At 43.7% G+C, this 13,261-nt stretch overlaps 1 protein-coding gene across 1 annotated transcript; it reads right to left on the reverse strand.

Moving 5' to 3' along the window:
• Positions 1–4,035: 4,035 nt before the first annotated feature.
• NCMAP (noncompact myelin associated protein) lies at positions 4,036–4,977 on the reverse strand (the record flags this gene model as incomplete). Its single annotated transcript, XM_009582595.1, has 3 exons — positions 4,893–4,977; positions 4,679–4,763; positions 4,036–4,173 (listed from the first exon to the last, which is right to left on the reverse strand). Coding segments are annotated over exons 1-3 (308 nt in total), but the record flags the coding sequence as incomplete, so codon positions are not given.
• Between the last annotated feature and the right edge of the window lie 8,284 nt (positions 4,978–13,261).

Raw genomic sequence — 13,261 nt, forward strand, 5'->3', positions numbered from 1 at the left:
GTACGGCCCCGCAGAAGACAGCGGGACCTCGGCGCCACCGGGGCCTGGAGGGGTCACTGCTGTGAGGGGCCGGGACGGCCAGGCCTCTGCCCGCGCCTCTCCGGCCCTGTAGCCCTGGCCAAGTACATGAGCGCCACGGGGTGGTGGGTGTTCGCCACTCTGCCCGGTCAGTGAATGCAACGGGCTGTGTTTAGTTACCGCCGCGGAAGTCGTCATGAGCAGTCTGGCCGTCCCGCTTAACGATAAATTGGCGTGTGTCTGGTGCAGGAAGAACTCGTGTGTGGCGCGTTACTGAGCAAAAGAGACGTGAGAGGAAGGGAGAGTAAAGTCACGGTTCACTGGGGTTAATGCGAATTTATCCAAAGTAACAGCCCTGGGTTTTATCTGGAAGAAACTCGTATGTCCTTTATCTTTAAAAAAGAAATACCAGGTTCCTTTAAATAAAGTTAGATTACACTTAAAGCACAACAGCTGCTTCCAGCTTTATCAGCAGTCATTAGTAACTCACACGTCAGAGACACATGGTTTTACAGATATCTTTTTGGAAAATAAATTGGTTATGAGACTCCGGAAAAGACCCAAAGACCATTCTACTTTATCTGCTTAGACTTCCAGTTATCATACCTCTGCATTTTGCACAGCCAAACGGGAGAGCGTTCAACTCGGCTACTTAACGCTTCTGGCACCGTGGAGTGAGGGGAAGGAGGACTGGGCTGGGGGTGCAGGTAGTTTCTGAAATTCAGTAAAGTTGGTAACTAAACTTGGAGTGAATTTATGGTTTTGTCTGTTGAGAAATGAGTTGCAGCCTGTTAGATGGGAGGAGGACGCTAGGTGGAGCTGCGTGCTGTCTGCTGAAATCAGGCAGGTGACAGATCGAGAAGGGGTGAAAGCTGCCTTGCAGAAGTTTTGGGAAACAGGACTTACCCAGAAGTGAAAAATTGAAACATTTTACTAATGTACTTGCATCAGTAAAGTGCCAATTGTGAGGATCCAACCTGCTGAAGCCATAAATTCTAGAAGACTTTTAGGAGCAACAAAAGAAATACTAATTCTTGCGAGACCCACTTGCAGACCAACTATTGAGCATGCCCTTAGAGAAAAAATTTAGCGGTATTTCATTATATGGTCTGCAGACCAAATGTTCTCATTGTCACTGCTGAATACAGCCCTGCTGGTGTTTTGTAAAGAGAGAAACTTAACCAAAGAACTGAGTAAGGAACTGGAAAGGTTGCTTGTATCACATTGCTGAGCAAAAAGGCACTGTGCTACTAAGTGTTCAACTTTGTATTAATTTGCAGAGCTTTATGGATCATCTCTAATCAGTTTGTGTGAATCAGTTAATGCTGATTAATGCAGTTACACTTACATTGCCTGTTCCCGCTGAAGGCTTACATGGTCTGGGATTTCTTTAATAGAGCAATTTGCAATATCAGCTTTCAGTTGTGTTTTGTTTGGTTGGTTTTTTTAACGAGCAGGTTTACCTGATGGCAAGTCTGGATGCAAAGGCAGCTAAAGGGGACCTTTTTCCAAAAACTGGGGGTTTGAAAGTGGAAGCCGGGTGCCTAGACAGGGCAGGTCGAATCCGCACGAAGGATCTACTATTACAGGACCAGGACAGCATGGGATTGTTCCTGGAAAACTGTTAAATCCACAGCAAATTACACAAGCGTTATAGTAGTAGTGCAGTGGAAATAGACTGATTTTTGTTTCTTAAGAAGGTGATTTTGCTTGGTCAGCATAAGCTCTGGATTTTGCTGACAGGAGTCAGAATGGATGGTGGGGGCCTCCCAGGCTGTGCCAATATAAGGCAAATTTTACTGGTAAAACAGCACGCTTTGAATTTTTCTGATTGAGCAATGCTAGTGTGATCAAGGCAGTAATTCTCCTGCCAAGAATAGTAATTCTACTAATCTAGAATTGCTTATAGAAGTATTGCTTATTCTGCTTTAGTGAAGCAAAGTGAACTTCGTTGTTTTGAAATTCTGTAAATGGAAAGTAAACAAAATTTCCTGGAAGTAGGTCTGGCTGGTAACGTTAAAAAATAACAGTAAGATGGGGCTTATCTTTTCTAAAGATCTTGATTTTGATACAGTGGAACATACTCAGAAAACATCCTTAGCTGTCCAGAGATAGGAACAGGAGGCCAAATCCTTTACATTTTCAGAAAAAAAATTAAATTGGCACCTGCAGTCCCTTCTGAATGATTATATCAATCATTCCTGCCACAAAAAATAAGTTGGAGAACTAGGACAAGTAAAATATTTACAACAAGATGTAGAAACTTCACAAACAGCTGTCTCAATATTTAGTTTGGAATTCAAACTATGCTCCAGTTTCATACAAAAAAAATTGCAAAGTAATTGAATTTAGTTTCTGCACAAAAATACCAGTCAGTAAAAATGACCTGTTCGAGAGATGCATTCACATCTTGGAAAAAATATATCAACTTATCACTCCGGTCCCTCATCCCTTTACTTTGAGAATTGGTCAGCTTTGTTTTGGCATCGTGTGATTTAAGGATGTAACTATTGGTGACGTGTGACGGTATTGGGAAGAACAGCAAGTGAACCGCTGCAGGACAAAAAGCTTCAAAGCTGGAGGCTTTCTGTGATCAATTCAGTTAGACAACAGTAACTTCTTTCTCTACATCTCCCAAAAAGGAGTTAAAATACCCTACTGACAGTTTTACTAAGGTCTATGAATAGGCTGGAGCCCTCTAATGCCCACCGTAGCTTGGAGCTAACCGCTGGCAGTGTCTCAATGCAAGACACACACGACACAATAAATCCAGACTGCAACGGTACCGCTGTATTCGCTTCACACTCTGTCCGGCCACTCAAGTGAGTGGTTCCGTAAAATGTAAGATGTGCGTATCAAAGAGTGGAGCTGTTTCTCAGAGCCTCACGTACTTCTATTTAAGACAAGGTTTAAGTCCCCAACTTCGTCCTAATCCTCCCTAGCTGTCCTGTCAGCCAGTGTTTCAGGGCTGCTTTGATACACACACTTGAGACAATCAGCCACTGAATGTCTGACAGTGCTGCTGTGTGTTCGCACTCAGTGGGCTGTGAATATCCTTGGGAATTTCTTTGTTGCATTACTGTACACCCACAATAATCACGCTTGCAAAACAACATCACTTTCGGTTACTTTCTAGAATAAAAAACTTCTAAAAATAGCTCAAGCCTAGTCTGTGTTAGAGAACAAAGCATTTCAGGATGTGAGTTGTACACAGTAGCTGTATAAAGCCTCGCTTGCTTTATACTGCCTTTCTATGCTTACTTCTTCAATTAACGAACTTCTCCGATTTTGTGTAAGACAAAACACTCTAACGCAACTCCAGAAATGAACCTGAAGCAATTCTTGGCATGAGAATGAAAACCCTTAGACGTTGAGTTCATTTGGAAATTCAGAGGTTATCAAGTTTATAGAAATATTTTAAAAATACTTGAAAATAAAAAGTAACTTTTTCTCTTGTCTAAAACCATACATATGTGGCATTAGAAACACGAAAGATGAGTAAAGATAAATACAATTTTGATACTTCCTGTACTATCCATCATGTATAAAATAGACTACAAACCTGTTTCACATAAATCATAACAAACCCAGGTTCAGCCTGAGTTGTAGCTTGCATGTCCAAACTTTTCTTCCTGTTTATCATCAGTCATTGCCGAACAGAAAAAGCTCAAACTCTCCGACTAAGCAAAAGCTCCACAAAATGTGAGTGTGAATCTTTTCTTCCAACGAGCGGGCTTGGTTTATTTGGTCTCTCCATACCCAGAGCTCTGTAAGAAGGCTCACTGCGTTTCTGATTATTTCTATGCCTCCACCAGTTGATTTCAGTCATACGAAAAGTGTCCAGACCTTTTCTTTTTCCTCCCAAAGAGAGAAAGCAGGATTAATTATTATCTATAGACAAAATAACAGCTCATTGCTATTCCAAATGCAGCATCGCTTTGCTGAGGAGTCCCAGGTCCACGTAAATAAGAATTCCATCTCTCTTCTCTTAGAGGGAGGACGAGCGTTCCCAGTTACCTGTTCTGCATGTGGATGTCCACAGGTATGAAAGTCACTGTGGGGTGCTGAGACATGCTGTTGCTGTTCTGCCCTAGAGTAGGTGGCATTGCTGGTTTGGTGGTTTTGGGTTCCATCTCCCGCTTCGCTCTCATGCGTCTGTAAAGGTGAAAATAAAATTGTCACCAGAGCTGGCACGTGTTGTGGTCTCTCCCATGGGAAGGTTCCCATGGAAACAGGTTACATCAAGCAGCTACTCAATAGTCAATACAAGCCAGGATTTCATCCCAAAGATACTGAGCGGCAAGTCAGTGCTTCTAGAGCATATAAGCCTAACGCAGTGCCCTGAGAAGTGAGAAATCAAGCTCCTCTCTGGCAGCAGCCTTGATGCACACAGCAGACCTTTCCTATGTCAACAGAAATCCCTAAAAAAAGCTTCCATCAAGCGTCCTCCATCAAGAACCTCTTTCTGCTTCCTAGCAACTCAATCACAGAACACCAACGGTGAGATTCAGGACACTTAAGTCAAGCACATTATAGTTTGGATTCTCCTGGAAGTTTTCAGCAACAAATTCTGAAATCGTCCGTTAGATGAGAGCACACCTAACAGTGATTTTGGTTCATCTTGTCTCGCCTTAGTGAAGTATAGAACTTGGCCACGTACCTGTTATATGTTTTCAATATGAGCAGAACCACTGTAAAAATAATAATCACTCCTACTACGATGGCAGCGACTATTGCTCCAGAACCTAGCAGGGAAGCAGAAAGGAAAAATGTCTTATTTACAAAGTTGTCATCGTACTGTTTGAAGTTTGCTAAGTTCAAGGTCCATTTAAAAAAAAAAAAAAAAAAAGCCACCACCCCACTATTTTTCTTACTTTGATAGAGACTTTGTTCTTGAGACTTTGTGGTCACATTTACTGAGAACTGAGTATTATTGATCAGCGGTGCGGCTGTCGTCATCTTGATTCAGCTACAGAAGAAAAAAAGAAGAGTGAGTTCATAAAATATTAACCAAAATTTGACAGCACGATTCACTGATAATTAGGCAACAAGCCATTAAAGATTCAGAGCTCACTAAGTGCAGGCTCACTGAACTGGGGTTCTTAATATTTTCTTAGTGGTGAAAATCTGACCCTGCTGAAGTCAATGGAAATTTTGCTACAATCTAGTCTTGAGCAATTTGCCTTACAATATACACTGCTCATATTAATAGGATAAAATAAGATATAAACACATAATGCATTGTTACCTATATATTATTGCTGTTATACAAGTTCTGGATAAATATATATTTTAAATGCTTTAGGATTTTAGATTATGATTTCAGGTTGCGATTCAGATCACTGAGCAAGTAAGCATGAAGAGTAGTATGTCTTTAAGGAAGGAGAAAAAGTCAGCACAGAAAGGTTTAAAAACTCCTTTATAGATAGAATTTAAAGTCGCTTCATTCATCTAACATGGAGAAGAAAAAACATTTAACCCCCTAACTTGATGCTCCAAAAGTTCATGACAAACAACGGCTATCCCATGACAGAAAAAAAACATTGCGGTGTGTCTGTGATAGAAAGTTGACGTGAGTTCGGACCAGCACCTCGCTCATGCCAGTGTCATTTCAGGTCTGTTACTGGAAGAGGACAAGCCTGCAAGTGGACAGCTGAAAATATGCCTGCTCCTGCATTTTGGTAGGATAAAATTGTAGATCGAGAAAGAGCAGCCTGTATGTTTACTGATTTTAAAAGCGTTTTCCAAATGTTTTCTAAATGTGACTAGTAACCTGAGCTGTTAAAAGACTCCTTCAGTCTGAGAAGGGTGTGAATACCACTTCAAATAGACCTCTGAAACCATTTCAGCTCCTGGCTTCAGAGAGCTAATACCCTCAAATATCCATCGAAAATTAAATTATTCTTCAACACCTGATACTGGAATTGAGTTTCCCATTTCAGATGCTGCCCAGTACACACACCAGCCAGCACTCTGCTCTACTCTGTTATACTCCATTAGGATATTGCAGATCTGTGGCATGTTCTTAGTAGCTTTGAATTTACGGAGCCCAAGCTATAGAATACCCAGAAAATTACTGAGTGGATAGAAATCAGTCAGTAATAAAGAGAAATGCAAATGTGAAAGGCAGCCTCCCTTCCCTTCCCCCTTGTTGAGGCTTTCCGAAAGGTTTCTGCAAAGTAGCATCCATCAGATAAAACACATGTAGTGGCAGGGTACAGGTTTGGGAGGCAAGAAGGACACAGCTCTGATTGCTCTCGACAGGCAGGGTGTTGTTTCGGGGCAGGGAGGTCAGTACCGGTGGCAACACACGATGGGTACTTGGGAGGATATACGAGGAATGAGAGAGATCAGTAACCAGCAGGAAGGGAAATGGTCAATGTCTGCCTGGGTATGAAGGATCAGAACTGCAAGGTCAAGTCATCAAATACATCGATCCCCTTAAGTTAAAAAGGGTTGGGTTTTTTCTTTTAATTTAAAAAACAAAAATAACTCTGTCTCCAGTCTGTTACTGGGTCATCCTCCTCTGACTGAATGATTCCTTTGTTTAGCCAAGGCCAAGTTAATTCAGCGACATGATCATCAACTGTAGTCGTAGACCTTTCCATGCTGAAAGAAATCTTCTGAGTTTAGAGGTTTCCCAGCCTTATTGTATAGCACAGCGAAAGGATTTACACACGCCTTGGAGGAACCTGTGCGAAGCACCGAAGCTCGGGTAGCAGCGCTTGTCCTCGTCTGTTTCCCCACCCATCCATTTGAAACCACGTTGATGAAGGTTGTACCATTGACAAGCAGAGGCTGAAGAGACTCTCTGTCACGCCACAGGCTGGGGAGAGCTGAGCAAGTATTTTGACTATGGACACAATTCAGAAAAAGCCATGTCCAACTTTTACCTTGTTGCTCCTGACTAGGAGAGCACAAATTCCAGATTTACAGAAGCATTTTTCTCCTCCTCTGGCTACTAAAATAAAGGCAGCTGAATATTTCGATATCAAGCCATGTAATATTCATACTTACTAACTTCCATCTGGTTCAAACCACCTTGGTAATGGTGAGCTATTTGTGCATGAGTCACCTATAACCAAAGAATTTTTATTGTCAGTAAAACCGCCTGTTTACAGAAGGGATGAATTTATCCAACAGGGTGTAACAATCTAAGATGCAATTTGAAAAATGCAAAAAATGCATTTTTTTCTGCATTGTATAGCAAGTCAAGAAGTCCAAGGTCTGTGTCTCAGGCCAGGGTGGGAGGTACCAGTCCTTAGTTCTGCCGTTTTACCTACAGCTAGTCTCAGCTCCATTCCTCACCTATGAATCAGCAGGGTTACACCTGACCAAGCCCGTGCTGCGAGACTCAAGGACCCAGCAAAGTCCAGCGAAATCCATGGGAACCTACTGGTTTCAGGGTATTGTAGGCTGGATCCTACTCGGTTTAGAAAAACATTTGGAAAATCAAGAGTGCTCCATAAAAGCTATATAGCAGGGGAGAAGAAATGGACTTTGATACAGCAATCACAGGACATTCTTTCTGTATGACACACGGCATGCACTTCCCCCTGTGCACACACACCTGCCCGGGGTTTTGAGAGCCACTAATTCACCCGTAGTTCTCAAGATTGGGGGTGGGGGCACACACTGCTGGTTATTTTTGCATCCCCATATTACGGAGCTGGAAATGTTTCCGTAAAGTTAAGCTTTGGGCACGTTTCCATTTAAAACACCTTTGCAGATATAGCGTATGGGTTGTTTTGGCAAGGGGTAGCAATGCCCCCATTTATACAGCCGTCCTGCCTCCCCCTACCCCGTCGAATTTCAAGCTGAATGGCTGTGCTCATTTACAGCGAGGTGGGGATCAGAGCTCGTCTGTCAAGCGGCTCCTGCAGCACCCGGCAATTACCGGAGAGGGGTGACGGGGAACAGAGGGGTTTGTTCGAGTTTTTCCAGGAGAGCTGGACTTCGAGAGCCAGGTCCCTGCCAGGGAAGGCAGGTGCTGTCAGGAAGACACACAAATTCAGCGCTTTGCCACCCAGAAAAAGGTGGTCTGTGCATCAAGCTGTGTTGCAGGCTTTAAACCTGACACAAAATCAGCTATTGTTTCTCCAGCAGTAATATATACTAGTTTTGACCCAGAAGCTCGATTAGACAATTCATTCATCCTTTCAACTGCACTGCTGCACAAATAGTATTTTCATCTTATACTGTGGCCAAACACAGGCTGAAAAACAGGTGATTCTTCCCTCCTAACTTACCCAGGTCTAAGGAAGAGCACTGCTCAGAGCTCTGCTGCTCTGAGACTTGATTCCCTTCCCAAAAATGTCAACAGGGCAAGGTCTTAAATCACAAAAGTCATTAAGGAATGGGACAACAAAACCCAGCACTCGTTTGCTTGATTTCTGGTTTTCTTTCTCAGTATACTGGCCATGACAGCTGCTAGGAAAGGGAATATTCTCTAGAATATTTAGAAATAGACTGGAATTTGGGCTCTTGCAGATGTGTAAACGCGCAGTGCCATGTGAGAACCATCTTACACGATCGAAAGGCCACTGAGAGCTGAACGTACATGAACACTACCAGGGTGCTGGAGCTGTGTGAGGAGAGGCAAGTTATCTGAGGTATAAAGCATTAATTCCAATAAACAAATGCCAAGATGTCATCGAAGAAGCCCAAGCGGCAGTCAGATCCTATTAAATAAGGGGGGAAGGACTTCCTACCACATGAGAGGTGGATGTCCTGACAGTCGATCGCATCTCAGATTCATTCTCTTCTGCAAGAATTCCACACCACAGACCCATCACCATCCTTTATCCTGTGAACGAAGAGGCTGAGGAGTCGGCTGCCATCCACATCCACCCTCCCACTGCTCCGACGGAGCTTTGTGCTAAGGCACGTCTGTTTGAGGCTCCGCTCAAACCATTTGGGCTCAGCTCAAACCATTTGGGCTCAGCTCAGCTCGCAAATCAACCTAAGCAGCAAACTCACTCCCATCCAAGGGAGAAGTTAATCCTTCTAAGTAAGTCCGGAGTTTTTCTCCCATCCTAAAAGTAACGGGGCTCAAAAGCAAGGACCTGGCTTGCGAGCAATCCCCAGAGGAAGCGGATGGGTGTTTCAGCTCTGCTCCTGCCTCCACCCGAGCAGCCTTATCTTCCCTGTCTTTGCAAGGAGGTTCACCTTGTCTAATCACAGTGAACACCGAGTGGTTTGAACCTGCGCGTTTCATTGTTCCCTGCTGTTTTCCAGCAGCGGAGGAATCAATTGAGCATTCATGGCACAGTGCGGAAAGGAACTCAGCTTATATTTAAGAGTCACAAACTCAGCTTATATTTAAGAGTCACAAACTCAGCTTCAGCTCCCTGTAAACTGGCAAACCATCCATCTTCGATCCAAACAGCTCACCTTCCAGCAGCATCGTGAGCCATGAGAACCGGGAACATCGCCGGGCGGTTAAGGCAAACTGTAATTTCAGAAAGTAATAAAAACACAGTGTGCTTCAGTGAGACCTGAATGTGCCTGAATTTACCTTGCGAGGCTCTAAAGAGGGAGGAAGGAGGTAAAAAAAAAAAACAAGTTCAAGCGGGAGTTAAGGCATAAATGTGGCCTCAGGCAAACAACCCCGCTCTGTATGGAGCCTGTGTGTTGGTACGTGTCCTGATGTCAGACCAGCACCTTTATATAAGCATTTGTCTCAGGTTCTGGCATGAGCTCTCCAGGTTTAGTTGTTGTTAAAACACATATTAAAAGCATTTCATTTCCTTGCCAAAACAAAGTTACACAAACTGCGGGCAACTCTACTGTGCAGTAGCAGCACCAAGAAAAAAAAAAAACCAGTAACTCTACCTGCGTGACTTGCATCTTGAGAGGGGCTAAAAACTCAGAGATGACAAGAACTGAGGAAGTGAAGACAGGTCCCCAGAAAGGAATGCCCTTGTTTCGAAAGCCGTGCCTGGAAATGTGAACCAGATAGACTTTGTCGTTGACTTGCCCAGGAGCAACATCTAAACCAGACCGTGAACTGCAGATTTCCCAATTCTAATTTTTTGTCTTAAAATGCTGGGCCACACACATTTCTCCTCTCCCTTTGTCTGAATGAATTTATTCATGGGAACTGCAGGAACTCCACCATGTTCAGCAAAGTGCATCTGCATCATAAAAACACTCTAGGTCTTCAGGGAAGGACTGTCTATGCAGACAAGCCAGGGTATGGAAGCAAAACAAGCCAGAGGTATTTTCCCACTGGTTACAGGCCAGGATCTAAGGCACACTCGGATTAGAAGACTGGCTTAGACACTTGTGAAATATATATCAGAACCAGGATTTGAACTTCAAATGGAAAAACCCCGCCATGCCACCAACCACCCTGCTGAAGTTCCTGCAGCTCAAAGCTTGCGCTGCTTGAATGTAACCTCCAGTCTGGTTACAAAACTCTTCAGCGGGGTCTGTCAGGCTGAGCTCAGATGCCTGTTGTTGAATTTTTTATTTTTTGAACACCCACTAACTCACCCTCTTTCACTGACAAGTATCCTGTGTGTCATCTAGAGCTTCCCACTAGCTCTGGCCGGTTGTCTGGGATGTCCCCTCCTGGACGCAGGCACGCTTTACTACTTCTCTAAGTTTCCAGGCAGACCCGCGGAAGTCGGGATGCATAAAACCTCCTCCATCCATTTAGCATTTAGAAATGCTAAATTTTAAACTAATACATCATCCAAAAGAAAATGGCCTGTTTAATGTGCTGTGATTATATAGTACAGCTCTCTAAAAGACATTTACAATAAATCATTTGGTCCAATGGTTGCATTTGCAGAAGAAGGAGTTACTTCATTATTTAGATCTGAAGTGATCCATTTAAGAGGAAATGGAATAACATTTTAAAACAAAACTGCCATTTACATGCAACGCACAGATGATATATCAGATATCAAGAGAGACCTGGGAGCAATTTTGCAGCTTATTCCTGAAAGGAACGCTAGAGGTTTTCTTTTGTTGGCAGCTTTTTTTAATTATTATTAGAAGGCTCTTATTCTACATTTTTAACTTATGACTGTACACACACGAGATGCTAAATTAACCAACTATGAGTGGAGTAATCAAGAGCTGGCAAATAAGAAGTCTCACGGGACCCACCTTATTATAACAAAGAGGGAAAGGTGCAATACAGTGCGTGGTCTTTTTTTTGGAGAAAGGATTCCTTCCTTTCCAACAACACAGAACCATGTCTCAAGACTTAAAGCAAAATAACGCACAGACTGAGCACACCCATTTCCAGGTTCATGAGGGGGTCCCCAAGGCTCAGGCAACGTCAGTAATGTCTCGTTTTGCCCCCGCGCTCAGGAAAGCCTTTTCTAACAGTGTAGCACGACACACAAGTGATTTGAACCTCCTTTGGGACCGGAGCTAGCTCACAGTTCTCTGCACTCTGTCAAGACCATACGTCATTTTTTTCCTCAGATATGCTCTTCCACCAGAAGGCTTTGTCCGAGCAGATATTGAGGGTTTTCTATCCCTTGGTACCTGGGTATCCTCCATTTCAGTCATCACAGATTCAGTAGCTCTGCAAGTACGGCTGCACATCTGGAAATCTGGGCTACATCCCCTGTGCAGTAAGTCCCACGCTTTCTGGAAGGGATCGGATGAACTTCTGTATTACATTTTACAGCAAATTGGTATAGATATACCACTGCATCCCAGAAATGCTGCTTATGTGCTAGAGGCAGCTCACATGCACACAATTCAGCCAGGAAAATCAACATGAGGGACATGAGGGACAGCCAATTCATAGCACAGAACAAAGCCTGAGGCTGATTCCCAGCTCATCTGGACTCAGCAGGAGCTGGAAGCCCCTTCCGTGCATGGAGATATTAGCAGAACCGTATTTCTGAGCAGCAGCTCCCAGCAGTGCCTGGCAGCATAATTAACCTCTGATTTGGGAATGAAAAATGCAGTCTGGTGGATTACAAGACTCACCACAGCAATGGGCGAAGAAAATCCACCCCCACTCATGCACTTAAAAAGCAATGACTCTTGCAGCAGGTACAAAGCATCACCGGAGCCCAAAGCCCAGCTGGGCTCCCCAAAGACGACACTTTGCTTGCAGTAAGGTGGCTCTGCCCACTGCACACGGATAAGGTCCCACACACTGTGCGTGTTCCTGGGAGCACTCAGGTGGGGGGCGCAGGAGGGAAGGATGTGTAATTAGCAGTTAAATATTACCCAGAAAAAAATTATTCCGAAAGAAGAAAAATGCCTCCGGGCACTTGTATGAATCTCAAGGCAGGAATGACTCATGGGGGAGGGTGAATGAGACTCAAGGTGACAAATTTTAGAAACCATCAACGTGTGCACTCAAATGGAAAGCAAGAAAATTAATCTGAGCTGATCCCTCGGTTAGAGTCTGGCAGCAGTCGGTGGCATCGCATCACGCATCCCTCAAATCGCACTACCCAACAATTTGTCTCTGCTGTCCAAAGAAGTCCCAGCAAAGTGCATGTTGGTGGCAAATTCAGTGGATCTGGACAAATAAACCACAAAAAAGCAGCTTGCCCTTGAGGACGGTCTGCTTCTGTTCTTGCAGGGGAAAATCAACCCTTCTTTGGGCATGTAATGCTCTAGAAAAGGCACTCTTACAGCCGGACTCATTTCAGCTCTTCAGCAGTATCTTTGGATGATACAGCTTTTCAGATTCCTAGAGAAGAGAGTTTAAAAAAACCAACATTGCAGATTCAGCAGTGGTTTTGCAGAAATGATCACCAGGCTGTGTACCTTGCTGGATCTGTCATTTACTGAAAGGCTGGAGCAGTTCAGGAGATTACACGGTTGTAGAAATCCTCTCTCACCTGGATTTTCCATCAGGGCAATGTGCTTTACTCCGGGCACAACCCCTAAATGCTCCAAAGCAGGGGAGAGGGGATTAGGGCTGAAACTTTGAGTGAGGGAATTGCGGCATTAACCCTTTTATTTAAAGGTCAGAAACAGGCATCTGTCTGAAAGTCCAGTATTAAATGGAAGATCCCAAATAGTTCCCAATGAGAAAGGAAGAAAGAAAAAACCTGAACAAAACCCAAGGAACCGTGACTTGGAAAAGGAATCCAAGAAGGGATTGGTTTCATTTAGGGCCAAAGTTTTCAATAAACTTTAAATGGAGTATGTAACTACAGTCACTTAGAGAAAGAAAATGTCCCACCACTTCCAGATCAACCCCCTGATTTCTGGGCTCTAACCCAGACTGAATTGGTCTCAATCTGCATTCCTG

Source organism: Fulmarus glacialis, unplaced genomic scaffold (assembly GCF_000690835.1).
Source record: "Fulmarus glacialis isolate BGI_N327 unplaced genomic scaffold, ASM69083v1 scaffold38797, whole genome shotgun sequence".
In the NCBI taxonomy this organism is placed as follows: domain Eukaryota; kingdom Metazoa; phylum Chordata; class Aves; order Procellariiformes; family Procellariidae; genus Fulmarus; species Fulmarus glacialis.